This window comes from Mixophyes fleayi, chromosome 10, assembly GCF_038048845.1.
Source record: "Mixophyes fleayi isolate aMixFle1 chromosome 10, aMixFle1.hap1, whole genome shotgun sequence".
Taxonomy (NCBI): Eukaryota; Metazoa; Chordata; class Amphibia; order Anura; family Limnodynastidae; genus Mixophyes; species Mixophyes fleayi.
The window spans coordinates 849,297-874,572 of NC_134411.1; the positions used below are offsets into that span (position 1 = coordinate 849,297).

At 43.7% G+C, this 25,276-nt stretch overlaps 1 protein-coding gene across 2 annotated transcripts in view; it reads left to right on the forward strand.

The window, feature by feature from the left end:
• The first annotated feature begins 660 nt into the window (after nt 1–660).
• LOC142103524 (uncharacterized) overlaps nt 661–25,276 on the forward strand; it is a 28,471-nt gene continuing 3,855 nt past the window's right edge. For both annotated transcript variants that reach the window (XM_075187567.1, XM_075187568.1), the window contains exons 1-8: nt 661–808; nt 5,468–5,803; nt 7,381–7,707; nt 12,830–12,937; nt 18,504–18,965; nt 19,671–20,033; nt 22,405–22,713; nt 22,954–23,265. In XM_075187567.1, the coding sequence (XP_075043668.1) occupies nt 757–808; nt 5,468–5,803; nt 7,381–7,707; nt 12,830–12,937; nt 18,504–18,965; nt 19,671–20,033; nt 22,405–22,713; nt 22,954–23,265 (2,269 nt within the window). In that variant the 5' untranslated portion in view covers nt 661–756. The remainder of the gene's footprint in view (nt 809–5,467; nt 5,804–7,380; nt 7,708–12,829; nt 12,938–18,503; nt 18,966–19,670; nt 20,034–22,404; nt 22,714–22,953; nt 23,266–25,276) is intronic.

A 25,276-nucleotide genomic window follows, 5' to 3' on the forward strand; every position in this document is an offset into this window, starting at 1 on the left:
GTGTGTGACGTGTGTCAGTGTATAGTGAGGTAGTGTGATATATACACAGTGTGTGATGTGTGTCAGTGTATAGTGAGGTAGTGTGATATATACACAGTGTGTGTGATGTGTGTCAGTGTATAGTGAGGTAGTGTGATATATACACAGTGTGTGATGTGTGTCAGTGTATAGTGAGGTAGTGTGATATATACACAGTGTGTGTGACGTGTGTCAGTGTATAGTGAGGTAGTGTGATATATACACAGTGTGTGATGTGTGTCAGTGTATAGTGAGGTAGTGTGATATATACACAGTGTGTGATGTGTGTCAGTGTATAGTGAGGTAGTGTGATATATACACAGTGTGTGACGTGTGTCAGTGTATAGTGAGGTAGTGTGATATATACACAGTGTGTGTGACGTGTGTCAGTGTATAGTGAGGTAGTGTGATATATACACAGTGTGTGATGTGTGTCAGTGTATAGTGAGGTAGTGTGATATATACACAGTGTGTGATGTGTGTCAGTGTATAGTGAGGTAGTGTGATATATACACAGTGTGTGACGTGTGTCAGTGTATAGTGAGGTAGTGTGATATATACACAGTGTGTGATGTGTGTCAGTGTATAGTGAGGTAGTGTGATATATACACAGTGTGTGATGTGTTTACAGGAAGTGTCATATAATAGAAAGTGAAAGTAGAATATTTCTGTGCAAAGGACGAAGCTGCAGCCATTCCAGGTCGGGGCTGTTACTGGGGCCACAGACCTCACATCAACATGAGACCCTCAGATATCCTCTACTTACTGCTGATACCCCTGATAGGGGCGGGTAAGTCACCCTGCTCTGTGTGATTATTAGTATATGTAATGTATGATAGGGCAGGTAAGTCACCCTGCTCTGTGTGATTATTACTATATGTAATGTATGACAGGGCAGGTAAGTCACCCTGCTCTGTGTGATTATTAGTATATGTAATGTATAACAGGGCAGGTAAGTCACCCTGCTCTGTGTGATTATTAGTATATGTAATGTATGACAGGGCAGGTAAGTCACCCTGCTCTGTGTGATTATTAGTATATGTAATGTATGACAGGGCAGGTAAGTCACCCTGCTCTGTGTGATTATTAGTATATGTAATGTATGACAGGGCAGATAAGTCACCCTGCTCTGTGTGATTATCAGTATATGTAATGTATGACAGGGCAGGTAAGTCACCCTGCTCTGTGTGATTATTAGTATATGTAATGTATGATAGGGCAGGTAAGTCACCCTGCTGCTCTGTGTGATTATTAGTATATGTAATGTATGACAAGGCAGGTATGTCACCCTGCTCTGTGTGATTATTAGTATATGTAATGTATGATAGGGCAGGTAAGTCACCCTGCTGCTCTGTGTGATTATTAGTATATGTAATGTATGACAAGGCAGGTATGTCACCCTGCTCTGTGTGATTATTAGTATATGTAATGTGTGACAGGGCAGGTTAGTCACTCTGCTCTGTGTGATTATTAGTATATGTTTTGTATGACAGGGCAGGTAAGTCACCCTGCTCTGTGTGATTATTAGTATATGTAATGTATGATAGGGCAGGTAAGTCACCCTGCTGCTCTGTGTGATTATTAGTATATGTAATGTATGACAAGGCAGGTATGTCACCCTGCTCTGTGTGATTATTAGTATATGTAATGTATGACAGGGCAGGTAAGTCACCCTGCTCTGTGTGATTGTTAGTATATGGGTGACTTACCTGCTCTGTCATACATTACATATACTAATAATCACATACAGAAGTGCAGGGTGACTTATCTGCCCTGTTACACATTACATATACTAATAATCTCCTGGACAAAACCATGTTACAATGCAAGGGGTGCAAATTCGTTTTCTGTTTTGAACATAAGTTAAATACTGTTTTTTCATGTAGCACACAAATATCAACTTTAAATTTCAGTGTACAAATAAGCTATCAAGTATTTGTGTGCTACATGAAAAAACAGTCAGTATTTAACTTATATTCAAAACAGAAAACTAATTTGCACCCCTTGCATTGAAACATGGCTTTGTCCAGGAGACTGAAATAAGAAGTTTCTTAAATTAAGATCCTTAATAAATCAGGCCCCTGGTAATTCTACAGACACCGCCTGCTCCCACTTGTGCACAGACGTGTAAACTTGAGTGGAAAGATACGTCCATTGTGTTGGATAGGCCCTTCTTTTACAGGGACAGGTTAGGTTTGGCTGGGCTTTAATTGGCGAAGAAAAGCCTCCCTAATTTAAGTTCACTCAAAACTTACCTGACCCTGGACAATTTGTGTCACATGTGAAAAATCAGAGAGTTAAATTACAGTGAAGTATCAGACTGGGAGAATGTGTGCTGGGAGCAGGGAGGATCAGCAGCTTGTAGAAGGGGCGCTGGGAGGGAGAGACCCAGCAGTCTCGGAGAATGTGTGCTGGGAGCAGGGAGGATCAGCAGCTTGTAGAAGGGGCGCTGGGAGGGAGAGACCCAGCAGACTGGGGAGAATGTGTGCTGGGAGCAGGGAGGATCAGCAGCTTGTAGAAGGGGCACTGGGAGGGAGAGACCCAGCAGACTGGGGAGAATGTGTGCTGCGAGCAGGGAGGATCAGCAGCTTGTAGAAGGGGTGCTGGGAGGGAGAGACCCAGCAGACTGGGAGAATGTGTGCTGCGAGCAGGAAGGATCAGCTTGTAGAAGAGGTGCTGGGAGGGAGAGACCCAGCAGACTGGGAGAATGTGTGCTGAGAGAAGGGAGGATCAGCAGCTTGTAGAAGGGGTGCAGGGAGGGAGAGACCCAGCAGACTGGGAGAATGTGTGCTGGGAGCAGGGAGGATCAGCAGCTTGTAGAAGGGGTGCAGGGAGGGAGAGACCCAGCAGACTGGGAGAATGTGTGCTGAGAGAAGGGAGGATCAGCAGCTTGTAGAAGGGGTGCAGGGAGGGAGAGACCCAGCAGACTGGGAGAATGTGTGCTGGGAGCAGGGAGGATCAGCAGCTTGTAGAAGGGGTGCTGGGAGGGAGAGACGCAGCAGACTGGGAGAATGTGTGCTGGGAGCAGGGAGGATCAGCAGCTTGTAGAAGGGGTGCTGGGAGGGAGAGACCCAGCAGACTGGGAGAATGTGTGCTGGGAGCAGGGAGGATCAGCAGCTTATAGAAGGGGCGCTGGGAGGGAGAGACCCAGCAGACTGGGAGAATGTGTGCTGGGAGCAGGGAGGATCAGCAGCTTGTAGAAGGGGCGCTGGGAGGGAGAGACCCAGCAGACTGGGAGAATGTGTGCTGCGAGCAGGGAGGATCAGCAGCTTGTAGAAGGGGTGCTGGGAGGGAGAGACCCAGCAGACTGGGAGAATGTGTGCTGGGAGCAGTGAGGATCAGCAGCTTGTAGAAGGGGTGCTGGGAGGGAGAGACCCAGCAGACTGGGAGAATGTGTGCTGCGAGCAGGAAGGATCAGCTTGTAGAAGAGGTGCTGGGAGGGAGAGACCCAGCAGACTGGGAGAATGTGTGCTGAGAGAAGGGAGGATCAGCAGCTTGTAGAAGGGGTGCAGGGAGGGAGAGACCCAGCAGACTGGGAGAATGTGTGCTGAGAGAAGGGAGGATCAGCAGCTTGTAGAAGGGGTGCAGGGAGGGAGAGACCCAGCAGACTGGGAGAATGTGTGCTGAGAGAAGGGAGGATCAGCAGCTTGTAGAAGGGGTGCAGGGAGGGAGAGACCCAGCAGACTGGGAGAATGTGTGCTGGGAGCAGGGAGGATCAGCAGCTTGTAGAAGGGGTGCTGGGAGGGAGAGACGCAGCAGACTGGGAGAATGTGTGCTGGGAGCAGGGAGGATCAGCAGCTTGTAGAAGGGGTGCTGGGAGGGAGAGACCCAGCAGACTGGGAGAATGTGTGCTGGGAGCAGGGAGGATCAGCAGCTTATAGAAGGGGCGCTGGGAGGGAGAGACCCAGCAGACTGGGAGAATGTGTGCTGGGAGCAGGGAGGATCAGCAGCTTGTAGAAGGGGCGCTGGGAGGGAGAGACCCAGCAGACTGGGAGAATGTGTGCTGCGAGCAGGGAGGATCAGCAGCTTGTAGAAGGGGTGCTGGGAGGGAGAGACCCAGCAGACTGGGAGAATGTGTGCTGGGAGCAGGGAGGATCAGCAGCTTGTAGAAGGGTGCTGGGAGGGAGAGACCCAGCAGACTGGGAGAATGTGTGCTGGGAGCAGGGAGGATCAGCAGCTTGGAAAAGGGGTGGTGGGAGGGAGAGACCCAGCAGACTGGGACTAACACTGTCCCCACAGTCACCCGGCCACGCAGAGAAGGCACAGCCCCTGTGGGTGCTGCTGATCTCCACTGGTCAGAGGAGCATGTGATGGGCTCCTCCAATCAGAGCTCAGCACATGCTCCACTCATCCCTCAGCAGAGTCTCATGGGAATTATTTCCCCGACTTCCCAGCAGCCCAGTCCGAGCCTGTTGTGGTGTTTAAATTGGTTTAAAGAAAGAAAGATGAAGGAAAGTGACAGGTACCTTATGTTAAACACACAAACTACAAACTAATGACACCTAGTGCAACAAATACCTTCACACTTCAAAAGTGAGTCACCACCCGCAGCTGTAAAAGGATGGTGTTACATCCCCGAGAAAATGTATAACAGATAGAAAGACAGACAGCGCTGGGGGGAGCTTCACAAGAGCGTATATCAATTAATACAATAACAATCGATAAATTGGACATATGCATCCAAGGCTATAATGTAAAATACACTTTAATAGCAAAACTCTAATATATCCCAAATCACATTGGTACGACCATAAGTCATAGGATGAATAAGAAATGGAAAAAATAAAAACAATAATGCAGTATTAGTAGAGAACTGATTGTTAGTGGTGTATAGGACTTAAACACCTCATCCGATAATGATCCCAGATGGAATCTTGCTGCTGACTTGCACACAATGCCGTGTTACAGCTGATGGAAGAAGAAAACGGACAAAGTTACGGAATACAGGAGATGTCTGAGGGCTTTGTAGTACATGAGGGGGATTAGCGTCGATGACCCCGACGGATCCGCTGATAATAAATCAAGTAACGACTAATACTCCTCTGTGGCCGGTGCTGTCAGCGTGTCGGCTCCAGTGTGGAGAAGCAGGTGCGCACCTGTAAAGGACCCGTGTAGTACAATCTTTCCACAAGAGCGTTCCTAGTAGGTCCGTAGATGTAAAGTGACATTAGTGACATGTGAATAAGTCAACGATCTGCTGGTAAATACACAGACAAATACACTGAAATGTAAAGTTGATCTAGGACAAGCCCTACCCCAACTATAAATCTGTCCCCACATTTACCTCCCATCCAATGCAACCTGGTACAAAGTTACTACTTTTTTGCTTTGCTCTGTGTGATGATTTAGGCCCCCTGACACTACAAAGATCCAGGAAACAGAATGAGAAGCAGACTAGTAAATGCTGAGTGTCCAGAAGTTAACGTTTAATATTTTATTCATTTTTTAGATGCGCTTAGAGTCACTATGAATAAACCATTTATCGAAGCGATGAGAGAGGAGGATGTGACTATTCCCTGTGATATCTCTGATTTTGAACCTGGGAGAACTATCACAGTGCTGTGGTCCAGGATATTGAATGGAAGTAAAATTGATGTCTATGATAATATTCCTGGAAGTTTAAACACAAATAGACCAGGAGCTTTCATGGTGGAGAGTGAGATAAAGAAAGGAAACGCTGAACTTCACATCCTGCGTGTCCAGTTCTCTGATGAAGGAGAATATACCTGTACTGTTATAGTCACTCCTGATAAAGCGGAGGGGAAATCTGCTCTGGAGGTGTCAGGTGAGTGGTGAAATATAAGGGATAATATATCCTTAAACTATTAGATGGCACTAAAGATTTCTTCCACTATGTAGCAGATTACAATGATTACAATCCTGAAATAATAGCACAAATAAGAACAAACTGAAATGAAAGACATATAGAAAAATGTATACTTTTAAAATATAAGATTTAATTAAAAGTAATGTTTTCTCAGATATATGCATAAGGTATCTTATTCCAAACCTGCTACCTTTCAGTTGAATGATGATTCTTAAAGTCTTTACGAGGGCAAAAGTTACATGATGGTTCTTTGTCAACCAGAGTGATACAAATGAATTTCTCACTTTGCATTTCTTGAATAGATTCTTCAGTGTGAATGGAAATGATTGGCTTTCTCCATTAACCAATACTAAGGGGGGTATTCAATTGACGGCGGGATCGCCAAAAATCCCGCGCTCTAAAAATATTACCGTTAATACGGTAATCCTGCGCGTAAATACCGTTAATAGGGTAATTTACTCGCTGGATTTCAGCTCGCAGCTCAGGGAGCTGCGAGCTGAAATCCAGGGAGATATTACCATATTAACGGTAATATTTTTAGAGCGCGGGGTTTTTGGCGATCCCGCCGTCAATTGAATACCCCCCTAAGTGTGAAGAGTATATGGCAGTAGTACTCTATCTAAGTATAATATTTGAACTGTATTTATTATTTAAAGCCGCAATCCCATGAAAATATGAGGTGTGTTTTTAAACATAAATCACACTGGCATTCTATAGGGAGAATGTTGGTATTTACCATTTTATCTTGGTTTGTTTCTTCAGGCTGCTTTAATGATTGATAATTCTTCAGATTTCTGTTATGTGACTTCCATAGCAACAACAGTCACATGGCACATGATGATATGAGCAGAAAGGCTTTGGCAGACTCTGTTTTCACTGTGAGATCCACACCCCTTGCCCTTATATGACATGCTGAGAGCTCTGACCATGTGGCAGCCATTACTGTTTGCCCTCTAGAGAGGTACTGAAAGGAGATACTGATCTGTAGTAGAACAGCACAGATGCATGCTTAAAAGGAACTGGACTGGTATTTAAAGGAAAAAAGTCCTTCTAAGTGGGATTTGCTGATTTAATCATTTGTAGTTACTTATTTAGATAAAGGACAATGCATCAGCTTATTTCATTTCATATCTAGGTGGTTTTATGTAATTTTTAATCTGATCTAATGTTTAACATATTGGTTTGGAATGTGAAACCGTCTCTTATCTGGTCTTAGCTGTCAACAAACAAACATTCCTGTTTCAAACATATAAAGAAGGAAGCTCCATTTATTTTTAGTGAAGGCCCTTACTCTCCTAGTTCTTTATACACAGACACCTGTACACCAAGACAATGTACAGGCTTCCCTTACACTGTATGTATGTGTGTATAATATATGTATAAACATACACATATACACACAGGCATTGTGAAAATCAGACAATGTATGTGCAAAAGGCATATATAGGTGAACAATAGGAGAGATGTTTTGCCTTTATACTTGAAATGTACTTTTAGAACTATACAATGAATAAGAATTATGTCTTGTTGTGCAGCTCGTCCGTCCGCTACACTGACCCCGGGAGATATCAGTATTGAGCTGGGAACAGAGAAATCGGTGTTGTGTGAGGTCACCAATTTTTACCCACAGTTAGTGGTTATACGCTGGGTCCGACACAGTAAGGATCCCCCTGGCTGCGTGGCCTTGGATCGGGGGACCTGCACCTCTGTTCCCGCTACTAATGGAGATAAAACGTTTAATGTTACAAGTCACCTGACGTTAAATCCTACACGAGGAGATGATGGGAATAAATACTCTTGTATTGTGACCCACAGATCTCTGGACACTGAACTTGTCAGAAATTTTACTCTGACAGTAACAGGTAATCTTTTATATTTGTAATACTAACGTTGTTATGTTTATAAGTTCATAACACACAGAAGGCAAAGCAGAGTGCATAAGTGTGTGCATGAATATATTACCCCAGTGATTATTATTAGAGGAAATGTGGTGTATTCCTGGGACACAGCTAGATACATATTTATTGAAGATGATTATATAAAATATTATATTAAGCTTAAATTCAACCACACACTACCTGTAGGAGCAGACCATAGAGGTAACCGCACACTACCTGTAGGAGCAGACCATAGAGATAACCTCACACTACCTGTAGGAGCAGACCATAGAGGTAACCTCACACTACCTGTAGGAGCAGACCATAGAGGTAACCTCACACTACCTGTAGGAGCAGACCATAGAGGTAACCGCACACTACCTGTAGGAGCAGACCATAGAGGTAACCTCACACTACCTGTAGGAGCAGACCATAGAGGTAACCGCACACTACCTGTAGGAGCAGACCATAGAGATAACCTCACACTACCTGTAGGAGCAGACCATAGAGATAACCACACACTACCTGTAGGAGCAGACCATAGAGATAACCACACACTACCTGTAGGAGCAGACCATAGAGATAACCACACACTACCTGTAGGAGCAGACCATAGAGGTAACCTCACACTACCTGTAGGAGCAGACCATAGAGGTAACCTCACACTACCTGTAGGAGCAGACCATAGAGGTAACCGCACACTACCTGTAGGAGCAGACCATAGAGATAACCTCACACTACCTGTAGGAGCAGACCATAGAGATAACCGCACACTACCTGTAGGAGCAGACCATAGAGATAACCGCACACTACCTGTAGGAGCAGACCATAGAGATAACCACACACTACCTGTAGGAGCAGACCATAGAGGTAACCGCACACTACCTGTAGGAGCAGACCATAGAGGTAACCGCACACTACCTGTAGGAGCAGACCATAGAGATAACCGCACACTACCTGTAGGAGCAGACCATAGAGGTAACCGCACACTACCTGTAGGAGCAGACCATAGAGGTAACCTCACACTACCTGTAGGAGCAGACCATAGAGGTAACCGCACACTACCTGTAGGAGCAGACCATAGAGGTAACCTCACACTACCTGTAGGAGCAGACCATAGAGATAACCGCACACTACCTGTAGGAGCAGACCATAGAGGTAACCTCACACTACCCGTAGGAGCAGACCATAGAGGTAACCGCACACTACCCGTAGGAGCAGACCATAGAGGTAACCTCACACTACCTGTAGGAGCAGACCATAGAGGTAACCGCACACTACCTGTAGGAGCAGACCATAGAGATAACCGCACACTACCTGTAGGAGCAGACCATAGAGGTAACCGCACACTACCCGTAGGAGCAGACCATAGAGATAACCGCACACTACCTGTAGGAGCAGACCATAGAGGTAACCTCACACTACCTGTAGGAGCAGACCATAGAGATAACCTCACACTACCTGTAGGAGCAGACCATAGAGGTAACCTCACACTACCTGTAGGAGCAGACCATAGAGGTAACCGCACACTACCTGTAGGAGCAGACCATAGAGGTAACCGCACACTACCCGTAGGAGCAGACCATAGAGATAACCGCACACTACCTGTAGGAGCAGACCATAGAGGTAACCTCACACTACCTGTAGGAGCAGACCATAGAGATAACCTCACACTACCTGTAGGAGCAGACCATAGAGGTAACCTCACACTACCTGTAGGAGCAGACCATAGAGGTAACCGCACACTACCTGTAGGAGCAGACCATAGAGATAACCGCACACTACCTGTAGGAGCAGACCATAGAGGTAACCGCACACTACCTGTAGGAGCAGACCATAGAGGTAACCGCACACTACCTGTAGGAGCAGACCATAGAGGTAACTACACACTACCTGTAGGAGCAGACCATAGAGGTAACCGCACACTACCTGTAGGAGCAGACCATAGAGGTAACCGCACACTACCTGTAGGAGCAGACCATAGAGATAACCACACACTACCTGTAGGAGCAGACCATAGAGATAACCACACACTACCTGTAGGAGCAGACCATAGAGGTAACCTCACACTACCTGTAGGAGCAGACCATAGAGATAACCACACACTACCTGTAGGAGCAGACCATAGAGGTAACCTCACACTACCTGTAGGAGCAGACCATAGAGGTAACCGCACACTACCTGTAGGAGCAGACCATAGAGGTAACCGCACACTACCCGTAGGAGCAGACCATAGAGATAACCACACACTACCTGTAGGAGCAGACCATAGAGGTAACCACACACTACCTGTAGGAGCAGACCATAGAGGTAACCTCACACTACCTGTAGGAGCAGACCATAGAGGTAACCTCACACTACCTGTAGGAGCAGACCATAGAGGTAACCTCACACTACCTGTAGGAGCAGACCATAGAGATAACTACACACTACCTGTAGGAGCAGACCATAGAGGTAACCTCACACTACCTGTAGGAGCAGACCATAGAGATAACCACACACTACCTGTAGGAGCAGACCATAGAGGTAACCTCACACTACCTGTAGGAGCAGACCATAGAGATAACCACACACTACCTGTAGGAGCAGACCATAGAGGTAACCTCACACTACCTGTAGGAGCAGACCATAGAGGTAACCGCACACTACCTGTAGGAGCAGACCATAGAGGTAACCGCACACTACCCGTAGGAGCAGACCATAGAGGTAACCACACACTACCTGTAGGAGCAGACCATAGAGGTAACCACACACTACCTGTAGGAGCAGACCATAGAGGTAACCTCACACTACCTGTAGGAGCAGACCATAGAGGTAACCGCACACTACCTGTAGGAGCAGACCATAGAGGTAACTACACACTACCTGTAGGAGCAGACCATAGAGGTAACCTCACACTACCTGTAGGAGCAGACCATAGAGGTAACCTCACACTACCTGTAGGAGCAGACCATAGAGGTAACCGCACACTACCTGTAGGAGCAGACCATAGAGGTAACCGCACACTACCTGTAGGAGCAGACCATAGAGGTAACCTCACACTACCTGTAGGAGCAGACCATAGAGGTAACCTCACACTACCTGTAGGAGCAGACCATAGAGGTAACCTCACACTACCTGTAGGAGCAGACCATAGAGATAACCACACACTACCTGTAGGAGCAGACCATAGAGATAACCACACACTACCTGTAGGAGCAGACCATAGAGGTAACCTCACACTACCTGTAGGAGCAGACCATAGAGGTAACCTCACACTACCTGTAGGAGCAGACCATAGAGGTAACCTCACACTACCTGTAGGAGCAGACCATAGAGGTAACCGCACACTACCTGTAGGAGCAGACCATAGAGGTAACCACACACTACCCATTGGCATAAGAGGTAACCACGTAGCTCCTGTTGGGGACGAGCCCTAGAGGAATCACATACTACATTACCAGGTCAACTTACACCTAAAATACCCCTTTTCATCCTGACAACCTTGGCAGAGTCTCGCGGAGGAGTTCTGAACACGCACCAGATGGTCTAGCACAAATATATTCCCCAAATCATAACAGCTTCATTTAATCACCATCCTAAGTGAAATCCACAATGCTGGATGTCCTTGGTAACTTCAGAGCAAGGACCATAGAACCCAGCAACATAACCTTCCTCATATCACAGCACCAACCCCCGTTTCATGGTCAAAATAACATTGTAAACCGGATGGTCCAGATTATTCCCCTTATGAGCACATCCTGCAGCTTTCACCTTTATAACAAGTCACCAAATACAGAACAGCTACGTGTCAGGTCTATGGGAACTCCGACAACTACCTCCAGACCCAATCATAAATTACCGTTCACCCAAATATATCTACCTCATCTACAGGGCACCCACATAGAAAGACAACTAAAATAAAAATGTATCAACAAAGATATATATAAAATTATATTTAACAACTAACATCCAACATTTCCTGTTACCAAACATCCACACTGCTTCCCCAAATAATGATCTGATACTGAGTGTAAGAGGAGTCTGAAAACACTTAGTGATAGACCATCGGACCCCCCACCCCGTCCCCTCAGAGAACCAGCATTTATGAGCACGAGATATAATCTATCATTTCAAACTCATGAACTGCAAATGTAATCATACCCTAACATGGCTACACTACCTGTCACCTGGTGGTCTTTATGCCCGAGTTGTTCGTTGGAACATATGAATATATCCACAAGTCCCTTACAAAGACTATATACAAGCGGTGAAATGCGTAGGGTCACATTTTGCAGTATCACACATACATGGAATTTAAGGAGGCAACAAGCGAACATTGAGAGTATTAAATAATCACTTTTAGTGCGTAAGAGAAAACTCCGTAGGCAGAGCCGCCAGTTACAGTAATTGTCAGAGTTACGGGCGTGAAAAACTGAACCAGCATTTCCAACACGCAGTTCTACAAAATTTTCAAACAACGTCAACTATTTCCCCATTAATAAATATTATAAAAATCATCCCACAAGGCAAAGAGTGGCGCTAGATTTTCACTGCAGATTCACTGAACAAGATTAGGACATTTTACAAAGAAGCCACAGGGGGAGAAGTTGGGTGTAACATGCAGAGAAGGCAGCGTGTGCGCCAAGCTGTGTGCAGCTATGCAGAAATCTCATTTCTTTTTGCTGAGCAAGGTCACTGTCATGAGATAAAGGGTGCAGATGGTGCATTTTTGGGGGCTTTCCTAAATAAGTCTAAACCGAGCAGTTTTAGGAGAAGAATGGAAATGTTTACTTAATTAAAAGTGATGAGATTATGGACTTTACACTCTTGCACAGGATGCGCTATGTCTGGAGATTTCCCGCCAGTCTACACCCCTAGGTACATGGCTAGTATGCTGAGGTTCTAGGTAGCGGAGGGTAAACACGCACCATACAGGCGTATCGGTGAAACGAAGGCATTTTGCAGTAGGTGCCGGTGTTTCTCCTAAATGACCTCTATTAAGTTTCTTTATTGATTTAGTAAATAGGGGTCATGGGACGTTTACACAATTCATGGACTAGTTAATATGTTATGTTTGTAACATTCACTTCATTCCAGATACTTATTGAGTTCTATGTGATTACAGAGCGAGAAGATAACACTGGGGCAGTTATTGGAGCTGTGATTGGGACACTTATCTCTACGTTACTTCTAGTTGCAGCCGTTTTATTCTACTTTACAAGGTTTAAGAAAGGTATGAACCACATTATGATAACTACACACTGTATATTGTCATTGTTACCATGAATTTTACATAAAAGAAAGTGGAGTCATTAACGTTCACTGGAGGCAGCCGCCATTGACGGATAAACGGCCTGTACATTTATTAGTGACATCACTGAGGCGTCCCATGAAACACCGACTCCAGGGGACTTGTTAGGCTGTATTACCATGAATATAGGCTGCGTCCACTCTTTATGTTTCCTATAGTAACTGGGAATAACCAATGGGTGAGAAGACCTAGAGTGATGTCAGAGGATCACAGGATGTCACTATGTCATAGTGGTGTTTAATGTGCCAAATTGTATTGCTCTACACAGCAGACATATGTGTTTATATGGTGCCGTGTATTGTACACAGCACATTACAATATTACTAAGTACAGGACATTGTTGGGAGAAACAACTGCAAAAACATTTGCTAAACTCTGCTACAAGCGCTCACAGTCTAAGTTCTTTCGATCTAATATAAAATTATTCCAGTAACTTTTCCTGTGTCTTTTGGCTTTGAAGGTTCCTGTGGTCAGTACTGATATTAATGGTTGATATGTCAGTGTATTGTATAAGACACTGGTCTCTGGCCAGTTTATGGATGTCAGTGATTTTACCATTTCATGTATACGGAGTTCCCAGCCTGCCCTTTGCACAGTACTTGCTGTAAGCACTTTGTTATAACGACTGCGTGCAGTCTGCTTTATGGATCAATAATACCTAATAATCTCAATGCCTAACTGAGAACGGCACTTGTAATGCAGTGAATGAAGCACATGAGAAAACACCTCAGATTTTAGATAATGATGAACGTTTATAAGACAAGTGATCAGAGGGGGTGCAGTGGCTGTAATGAAGCTGGTAACATATGTTTATTTGTCCCTATAATCTGATAAACTAACCCAGAAAGCCTTGATGTTTAACACTTAAAAAACATTCTCTAGAATTGTATCTCCTTATCTCCTGCTTCATCCGAGTGTTCAAAGATCAGAGAAGTTGAGACCTTGACTTGTTGCATCTACGTTGTTTAATGACTTGATTGCCTCTATCACATGTACATAACTTTCAAGCAAGTTCTCTGTGCTGGTTTTATGTGTTTGCACATTGGTCTCTGTCACGTGGACCATCTGCCTGGGCTGCTCCTTCAATCAGGAGAGGTGACCCCGGAACCTTATCTCAAGTGGTACAATTGAAGGGGCTGCAGAGGTTGGAACCTTTATCACCTTCAACTTAGTGACTGGATAACACAATGATATCCCTTTCCGCAGAATTTATTTCGCAAGTCAGTCTCCCAGTCTCGTGGCTTCCAAACCTCCATGTCCAGGGAGGCAAGGTCCCTCACCCATTCTGCCTTGTGATAGTTATGCATGGGAGGAGCAGTGTCAATCCAAATATATTTGGAATATCATTCATTGACATATGGGACGATACTTGCAGATGTGTTTGAATGGGGTTAGATCCCAGAGAATATGAGCTTGGGGAAACAAGTGTAAGAAATTCCTTATTTGAAAGTATTCAAATGAACTTAGTGTATGGGAGAAGGTCAGCAAGGGACAGCCACTGACCCTGCCTACAGAAGTCGGTGGGGAACTTGAGGTTGGCTTAAACCCATATGGTAAACCAGGGCATGGATGCCCCCTGCGGGAAAACTGACTAAACCCGGATAGAAGTCATGGGGGATACAGGGGAGGTGATGTTCAGTTTCATTAAGTATAAGTCCCAGAAATTGGTTAAGAGTCTTAAAGTTGGAAAAAGTTTGGAAGCAGGTGGCTTTCTATGTAGACTCAACAAGGGGATTAGAACAGGCCACTTTAGGAAGCGAGATTTGATGTCTAGCCAGGAGGTTGTACGCTGCCGTCTGGGAAAAGGGCATTGCCAGATACTATAGTGTCATATCAGGGAGTCCCCTGCTGCCCCAAGAATAGATTTATTCAGGAAATAGGTGGTCAATCTAAGGGCCTATTGTTCTAAATGAAATGGATGAGGATTTTCTAGACGTTGTTTAGCAGGAAGAAGGGGACCTTCAATGGAAGAGTCTTGAAAAGAAAGAACCATTTAGGAATAAAATTAATTTTAATAGCTAAGAGGTCAGACCCAACCATGATATGATCGGACAGCTCCAGGAAGACAAGTCGGTTTGGAATTTGGAGAAAAGTTGGGGGAAGTTTTCTTGGAATAGTAGGTCATATGGTGATGAGGAAGACCATTACATATTTTATTTTGATCGCCATTTAAAGTAAAAATTTGATTTAAAAATTTTGGCCCCCTGAGGGGACACATGGAGAAGCATGGCTTCTGACTTTTAGCAGCTGACTTTGTAGCTGGATTTTTCACTGTACCTTTTCATAATTTTGTAGTGGTTGAACAAGGAGATTCTCAGTTGGGACACTAACGGTAGTATGTTGTCTATGAATAGCGAAACTCCCTGAATGTTGGTATTGGACCTAATGTGCAACGCAAGTTGTTCAATCATGAGGACAACGATCAAGGGGGGCAACAGGCAGTCCTGTGTTGTCCCATTAGACACCTTATCAGATGTGATGCCATTGATTATGACTTTAGCTGAGCTCCGTAGGATGCCAATCAAAGTTATGCTGAAAGACCTGAGCGTAAGCTTTATGAAACTCCAGGAGATTCTGTCAGACACTGCCTCAGCAATGAGCAACGAGTGTGAGAATAATCTATGGCTTGCCTTGCATTGTCACTCACCTGACGACCTGGTCATAATTGGTCATAATGAATTAGGGAGGGGAGAATTTGGTTCAATCGATTGTCGAGGATTGTGGCAAAGATTTTAACGTCATTATTAAGGAGTGAAATAGGCCTACCGCTTATATATTTGTGTGGCTTTTTTTCCTCCTTATGCATCACCGCTATCCTGGCCTTAACGATTTCATTGGGAACGGGTCCCCTTTTCAAATTTTAGTGAATAGAGAGTGCAGCCCAGCAGTCTACAAGTCCAAAATTTTCTTACAATATGCAGCAGTAACCCTATCTGAGCCAGGGGATTTGCCGTACTTTTAATCTTTCATGGTGGACTCTATTTTCTCTACCAAAATCTCCCTGTTTCGGCACTCTGAGCTGCGTTGAGATAATTTGAGAAGCCGGGCTTAAGCAGCAAATTTGTTGATTGAATCGTGGATTGGCTGGAAGAGGGGGAGGGGTGGGTATATATATATATACACCTACATCCGTTTCTATTCTATTATGTGTGTTACTCCAGTAATTTAATAAACATGTCTGCCTTAGGCCTCCTACCCACTGCTGTTGGATATGTTTGATATATTACTGGCTGTAAGTGCCAACTTTGTACCACCATAGTGCCCCCAGTAGTAGAACAGTCAGTTCCACCACCAGGCTCCTTCACAGACACCTGGAACCACTTACATCTGGGTGGTTGGTAAAGCTGCTGCAGCACCTCTTTGCTGGTGACTGCGACCAATTTATTTGGATTAAGTCTGCATGGGTAGCAGGCAGGGTGTTTGTCACAGCTCAGGGCCCCCCAGGTTGCCTGAGTTACCCCAGTATTATAAAAGAGAGGGGGCATCACCAGACCGAGAGCCTTCTCTGAGTTTTTGTTGCAGGTCTGGTTTCTACGGGGGAAGGATGTAGCTATTTCCTCCAATGCTCTATCCCTGGATGTAAGAAGTGACTAGATGGTCACGCAGAGCTCCTGCTCTACAGTAGTCCCAAGCCCTAGTCCGGGTTGTCCACAGCTGGACAGGAGCGATCACACACAAATACTGTTTCTAAAGCTGCTGTGACCAGAGCCCCCTCTGGCCCTGTGGGCGCATCACTCTGGGAACAAAAAGAATTTAAGCCATGTAGCCAAACAGTTTCATCTTGTATATATCATCACCATCATCATCATCCATCATCCTCCATCCACCATCATCATCCATCAGCCTCCATCCTCCATCCTCCATCATCATCCCAGAGAGCATCCTATCCTCCCTCACTATGGGCAGCTGACAATGACTTCCCCAACTGGGAACTACTGTAGAGATAATAAAATGTTACACATAAAGTAACGGGTGGGTTCAGTTTCAAGGAAACCGAGCCTGAGCATCTCTACTTAGAACACACTAACAATCCAGTCACTCTTCCTGCAGACTACACTGAGCCAACCAATCAGGGCTAGATTTGACTGGGCCAATGGGCAAGGACTTTATTCTCATGTGTGGTTTATTTCTTCCCTAGTCAGTCATGAAGGCAGACGTCTCTTGCAAACAGGATATTACATATTAATAATGGTTAGAATCAGTGGTAGCTCTGGCCACAGGGAACAATGAATTATCTCAAATTTGGATTTAAACACAATACACAGCAATGTGAATTCCCAAATAACTGCATAGTTCATTATTGGGACAGATTCACCAGAACGCAGACACACGGGATGACTCCTGGTGGTATTTAAGCAAAGGAATGCGGTTATCAAGGTAATGCCGCTCCGCTTAGACACATGTTAATTTACATGTGATTTTCTTTTTCAATGTTAAACAACCATACTGCATCTATAAATCGCAGTACACTTCTACATGTACAATGATATACACCATGTGCCTATAATAGAAAATAAATATGTTTATGTTTTTTCTTCCCTTTTGTATGTCTGGGAGGTGGATCCAGCCACAGTCATCATCATTTATTTATATAGCGCCACTAATTCCACAGCGCTGTACAGAGAACTCACATCAGTCCCTGCCCCATTGGGGCTTACAGTCTAATTTCCCTAACACACACACACACACACACACACAGGCAGACACAGAGCCTGAGAGAGACTAGGGTCAATTTTGTTAGCAGCCAATTAACCTACCAGTATGTTTTTGGAGTGTGTGAGGAAACCGGAGCACCCGGAGGAAACCCACGCAAACACAGGGAGAACATACAAACTCCTCACAGGCCATGGTCAGGAATTGAACTCATGACCCCAGTGCTGTAATGTAGACGTGCTAACCACTGAGCCACCATACTGCCCAATGACAATGACACAATGTACCTTCTCTTGTAGATTGTAAGCTCATATGGACTGGGAAATTTATTCCTAATGTTTCATTATATATTTATTTCTTGCGGCTTGCATTATAATTTCCCTGGTGGTGTGGGTTAGGTATCATTCCCCGATGACGGTAATACCGACATCAGAGAAATCTCCAAAATAAATCCAATTATAAGAATGCCTAAGAAAATAAAATAATGACTTACAAGAAAAACGACAGTTTACATAGCCGGCTGACAGCGGACCTCCTTACGCTACATCCCGAGTGCTATAAATTCCGGCACTTCAGACTCACGTCACTGCCCATAGTCGCAGTGATATGTTTGTATTTAAAGCGCCAATGACAGGATCCTAACTTGTAAATTAAATATTCAAGTGATGGGATCCTTAGGCATTCTTATAATCGGCTTTTTTCTGGAGGATTAGTAGTTGTCAGTGTAGTAGTAGTCATTAATATGACTACCACCGGATTGCACAGGGCTGCAGGGTTTGTTGGTGATTTATAAATGTTAATTGATGTTAATTATTTATGTATTTATTTTCCATAGACCCTCCCATTCTTTCTGAGATTATGGGGAATAAAGAGATAATAGACATGACCAGGACGACACTCACCTGTCAGATCATGAACTTCAGGCCCAATGACATTAAAATCTCTGTACGTCTGAGAAGAGGAGAGGAGATGAGGATTATCCACAGCTGGAGGTCCAGAGACCACACTCCCCCAGCCCTGATGACCAGAGATAGCAATACTGGGGGTGATCCTGTGATTATAGATGTAGATGAACACCAAGGACTGATTAATGGGGCTGTAAATCATGAGGAGAGACCCCTACAGATAGAAATGGTTCCTGTTATAAAACCCAGGAGATTTGGATCTTTCATCTGTGAGTGTTCTATTCCTATAACTCCCAGCATTGAGGATAATGGATCAGAACTATCTGTAGAAGTATCACACCCAGCTCTGACGTCACCGGTCTGTGTACGGAGAAGACTGAACGTCATTGGAGGTAAGACTCTTCTCTGATGGATCTTTACGTGTTCACTTACTGGAGTCATTTGTTATTATAGTCTAATATCCGTGGGGATGTACAATATACATACAGTACTAGAGACACATTAATGGCAGACACTGCTAATAATCCTGCTCTGAATCAGCTTAAAACAAGGGGATTATTTATCAATAATTCAGAGTGATGAGGGATAAATTACTGCTTCGTTGAGCCAGTGTCTGCAGTTCCTCTAATGTGGAGTAGTAGGAGGAACAGTTTAAATATGAATTAATTTACATCAAATTAAACTTTTATTCATTAAAAAATGATTTGTTCAAAGAGTTTATTCTGTTATCATTATACTGAGATGGGAGATAACAGGAGGTAGTAGAGCAGTACATGTCCTGCGCAATACTTGGTAAATAGGCTTCCCCGTGGCGGCCAATGTTACCGCTATGGCCAATGGTAACCGTTTCACCCCTCCACCTGCTGGAAGCTCTCCTGTGTGGATCAGAACATTTCCTGATCGGATAATCCATTAGAATGGTTCATAGCTGTAAACCTCTATGTAGTTGGTGGAAAAGGGAGATAACATTGGAGTCGGGGGCTGGAAGGTTGTTGCAGATGTGAATTAAGAATAAGGAAAAGTCCAATATGAGTAGTAATGTGAAAGGTAAATGTGACTTTACTTGTACAATAATTCATTGTTTAATTCCCATCTAGTGGCTCCTAAATTATTAACAATTATGGCCCCAGAATGTCTGATACATGACGAGATGGTGACTCTGACTTGTCCGATTAATGGATTTAAACCCAGAGCTTTGTCTATTATTTGGCTGAAGAAGGATCAGAACAATCAGGAAACAGAACTTGTAACGTGTGATTCTACTGGAACCATCATTCAGAATAATAAATATTTACACAATGTAAAAGAGATTGAACATGATGATAAATCTTACAGCTTACTAAGTGCCCTGAGGATGAAACCAAATGTGTATGAAGATGAAGGAGTGAAATATATTTGTAGAACCCATCACCCTGCGACACGGAGAACTGCAGAACAAGAGCTGGATATGGAGGTGACAGGTGAGTGATATCCTACAGAATATATACGTGCTGGGGCTACTTGGGTGATTTTCAGTATCGGAGATTATGGTGGACAGAGCTTAGCATGTCTGGGGTCATGAGTTTGTTTCCCAACCAGGGTTTTATCTGTGTGCCAGTTTCCTCCTGATGCTCCAGGTTCCTCCCACACTCCAAAACATACTTGTAGGTTAATTAGCTACTGACAGAATTAACCCTAGTGTTTATTTGTTAGGGAGTTTAGACTGTAAGCTACAATGGGGCAGGGACTGATATGAATGATAAATAGTTTCTCTACAGAGCTGTGCAATTGGTGGCACTATATAAATAAATGTTGGTGATGTTGATTCTTTTCCTCATGAGAATGATCACCCAAAGAAAAATAGCTTCCTAAAAAACAAAGTGTACTGTGGACTATTGGTACATTATACCATGCAATAAGGATAGAATTTCATTCATTATACTTTAGCCTACAGCACCTGGTATTCCCAGGTGGTCTCCCATCCAAGCACTAGGCATATATCAACATAATGTCCTTTTAAAGTGATGTGTGCTTTCTTCTTAATAGATCACATCTCTTTAAAAGGACACATGCGTTGATATGCGCCTTGTCTTGTCTGATCATGGGAGCTAAGCAGGGTCAGGCCGGTTTAGTACTTGGATGGGAGACATTGTTATTTAAATCCATTTTGCATCCATTTTAAAGCAGCGCAGCAGCATTCATCACCATCATCATCATTTATTTATATAGCGCCACTAATTCCGCAGCGCTGTACAGAGAACTCACTCACATCAGTCCCTGCACCATTGGGGCTTACAGTCTAAATTCCCTAATATACACAGAGACAGAGAGAGAGACTAAGGTGAATTTAATTTAATAGCAGCCAGTTAACCTACCAGTATGTTTTTGGAGTGCGGAAGGAAACTGGAGCACCTGGAGGAAACCCACGCAAACATGGGGAGAACATACAAACTCCACACAGCATTGGTTATTAACCACTACAATGCTGTGGAAATCGTTTACTAACACAAGGGGCATCCGGTCCCAATGAGGCATGTGCCATATTATCCCATTATGCTATATTATAGGTTCTATTGTCATGTGCAGGGCTGGTATTTGGGTGAAAAAAGGACAGTTTTCCCTGGGAGCATAATATCCAGGGGTGCACGGCCCTTAAAGACATGTGTGACTACAGCAAACACCAGATGCTCACAACAAGACCCTCCCTTTCTAATGTACCTTGAACAGAGAGTAAAGACATATGTAACTCATTCTAGACAGATAAAATAATGTACGTGTCGCACAATAGTGAGAGAGATGCCAATGTGGTCCTAGTGCCCTCCTGTGAGTGGCTACCTCTTGTGAAAGATACTGTGTGATATATTACATCTCCTCTTATTACTGACTGTACTGTATGATATATTACATCTCCTCTTATTCTTACTGACTGTACTGTGTGATATATTACATCTCCTCTTATTCTTACTGACTGTACTGTGTGATATATTACAGCTCCTCTTATTCTTACTGACTGTACTGTGTGATATATTACAGCTCCTCTTATTACTGACTGTACTGTGTGATATATTACATCTCCTCTTATTATTACTGACTGTACTGTGTGATATATTACAGCTCCTTTTATTCTTACTGACTGTACTGTGTGATATATTACAGCTCCTCTTATTATTACTGACTGTACTGTGTGATATATTACATCTCCTCTTATTACTGACTGTACTGTGTGATATATTACATCTCCTCTTATTATTACTGACTGTACTGTGTGATATATTACATCTCCTCTTATTATTACTGACTGTACTGTGTGATATATTACAGCTCCTTTTATTCTTACTGACTGTACTGTGTGATATATTACAGCTCCTCTTATTACTGACTGTACTGTGTGATATATTACATCTCCTCTTATTATTACTGACTGTACTGTGTGATATATTACAGCTCCTCTTATTCTTACTGACTGTACTGTGTGATATATTACAGCTCCTCTTATTACTGACTGTACTGTGTGATATATTACATCTCCTCTTATTACTGACTGTACTGTATGATATATTACATCTCCTCTTATTACTGACTGTACTGTGGGATATATTACATCTCCTCTTATTCTTACTGACTGTACTGTGTGATATATTACCGCTCCTCTTATTATTACTGACTGTACTGTATGATATATTACATCTCCTCTTATTACTGACTGTACTGTGGGATATATTACATCTCCTCTTATTCTTACTGACTGTACTGTGTGATATATTACAGCTCCTCTTATTATTACTGACTGTACTGTGTGATATATTACATCTCCTCTTATTCTTACTGACTGTACTGTATGATATATTACAGCTCGCCCTGTGCTGGATAATATACAGAAGACACAGACAACTGTCTCTGTTGGTGACCAGATGGATCTATCTTGTAGAATTCATTCATTTTACCCAGCACGGATCCAAGTTACATGGTACAAGGAAGATGGGACCCAATTACCCTCCCGCACCAGTGACCCCCTGTCTGAAGGAAGTAATCTGTGTTATGTTACTAGCACTATGAATTTTAAACCAACCATAAAGGACGTGGGGAAGATATTCAGATGTCAAGTTCAACATGACAGCCTTGTAGAACCTAAAAGTGTCACATGGACATTGACTGACCTGAGTAAGTAAATGATAATCTATTTCCTGACTTTTATTACTGTTCTGTATATAACACTGCTGTTACTGTATATTACACTATTACCGACTCCATACTGTACTGTACATAACACTGCTGTCACTCTATATTACACTGTTACTGACTTCATACTGTACTGTATATAACACTACTGTTACTGTATATTACACTATTACCGACTCCATACTGTACTGTATATAACACCGCTGTTAATCTATATTACAGTTTCTGCAGGCAGTGTAAGTGATATAAAGTGTCACCCTGAAGACCCTGAGATTGGAAAACCGGTGACGTTATCCTGTATGATCAGTGACATGTGCCTTAATAGTTATGAAACTCGGTGGCATTTGAGGGGTAGTAGGGTGGACTCTAAAATCTGTAAAAACTACATCCAAGAAGACCCGGAATCTGGGATGTCGTCTGGACCCGCTGAGCTGACGCTCACACCGACTATTGAACACCATGGGGCTGAATTCCGTCTGGATGTCATTAAGATGACAGAGACTGTAAAAAAATATTTTACCATGAGTCTGAGAGGTAGGTGTGGAGGAGTGATGGGAACATAACATTGGGGAAGAATCAAAATCATTTTTAAATTTTTTGACCCCCGCAAGACACATTTGGACAGCCCATTCCCCAGTCTCTGTATAATAATTAATCAATAATTAATTGTGGTAATTTTTTGGGGGGTCTGGGTTTCTTATGCTTGTGTGTGGGCTTCTGGCATTTGTGTCCGGGTTAATTGTAATCTGGACCCATAACCTTTTAGCAGATCAGCGCGTATTTCACATACTGTGTCAATAGGCACACATTGGAAAGTTCTTTGTGGTATAACTATTTATAATAAACTGTTTAGTTATCAGCATACAGACGTCACCGGTCTGACAAGTACAACATTACTAGAACATACCTGTACCACAGAGTACATCTCTATAATACAGAGTGATAACACAGTAACACATTTTGTAACAGCGCCATCTGCTGTCCCTCCAGTGTAATCACTCATATAACATCACTAGAACATACCTGTACCACAGAGTACATCTCTATAATACAGAGTGATAACACAGTAACACATTTTGTAACAGCGCCATCTGCTGGTCCTCCAGTGTAATCACTCATATAACATTACTAGAACATACCTGTACCACAGAGTACATCTCTATAATACAGAGTGATAACACAGTAACACATTTTGTAACAGCGCCATCTGCTGGTCCTCCAGTGTAATCACTCATATAACATCACTAGAACATACCTGTACCACAGAGTACATCTCTATAATACAGAGTGATAACACAGTAACACATTTAGTAACAGCGCCACCTGCAGTTCTGCCAGTATAGTCACTGAAACAACATTAAGGGGTATGTTTACTAAACTGCGGGTTTAGGAGTTGTTGCCTATAGCATAGTTGCCAACTCACAAGTTTCCGGGAGAGGGGGCGAGACTGGAGGGCGGGACGAGGCCAATCGCGTCATTTTGGCCCCACCCCCCGCGAAAACGTAATTTGTGTCGCGGGGGGCGGGGCCAAAATGATGCGATTGGCCTCGTCCTGCCCCCTCCCGCCCTCCAAAATGGCGTGATTCACCGAGAATCGCGTCAAATGACGCGATTCTCTGTGAAATCCGGGATGCGGGAGAAATGCCATCTCCCCCGGGAGCCCGGGAGACTGACTCGAATTTCGCGAGTCTCCCGGACTTTCCGGGAGAGTTGGCAAGTATGGCCTATAGCAACCAATCTGATTCTAGTTATCATGTATTTAGTACATTCTACAAAATGACAGCTAGAATCTGATCGGTTGCTATAGGCAACACCTCCTTTTTTCTCAAACTGTTATAACTCAACATTTATAACTAAGCTTAATACACTTGGCGTGTCCGCCCCATTGTCTTACATTGTTCTGGAATGAGGAATTGTACTGCACGGAAACGGATGGGTTATGAGCAGTGATCTCTTTCTATAGAGGGACTGGTTTATTAGTTAGCAGCAGTCGCTCACTGTAGTCTGCGGGATGTGTATTTGCTGTTTGTGATGGAGTATTTTGTTTCAAAATTCCATCCACACTCAAGAATGAGAGATACACTCAAACAATTGCCATTGTCCATGAGAGTAGATAGAGATGAGTTGTAATTTGTCATAGAGGCAACAATAAGGGCATTACAGGAGGAATACTGCTCCAATTATGCTCCAGTTTCAAATTAAGATGTAATTAGTATACGTATAAGCAGCCAGTGTTTAATTCTGTGTTTTACCAGAGTTGCCCAATTTTACCCTTCTTGTAATGTCGAGGACAGTCTTCACCTTCTCCACCAGTTCTCCCCACTCCCCTGTGCTTTCTATTCACTCCCCAATATATGTTCCCCAGCACTCCCTCCCCCAGGGAGGCTCAGGCTCTCACCTGTCTGCAGAGCGTTGGTTCCTAACGCACCCTAGTTGTGATTGGCTGACGGATCTGGACGGAGGTGTTGTGTTGGCTCCTCCGTTTACTGAAATATGTAAAGATCTGTGTATGGGGCAGTTAGGGATGCTTCAAACTCAGAATTCA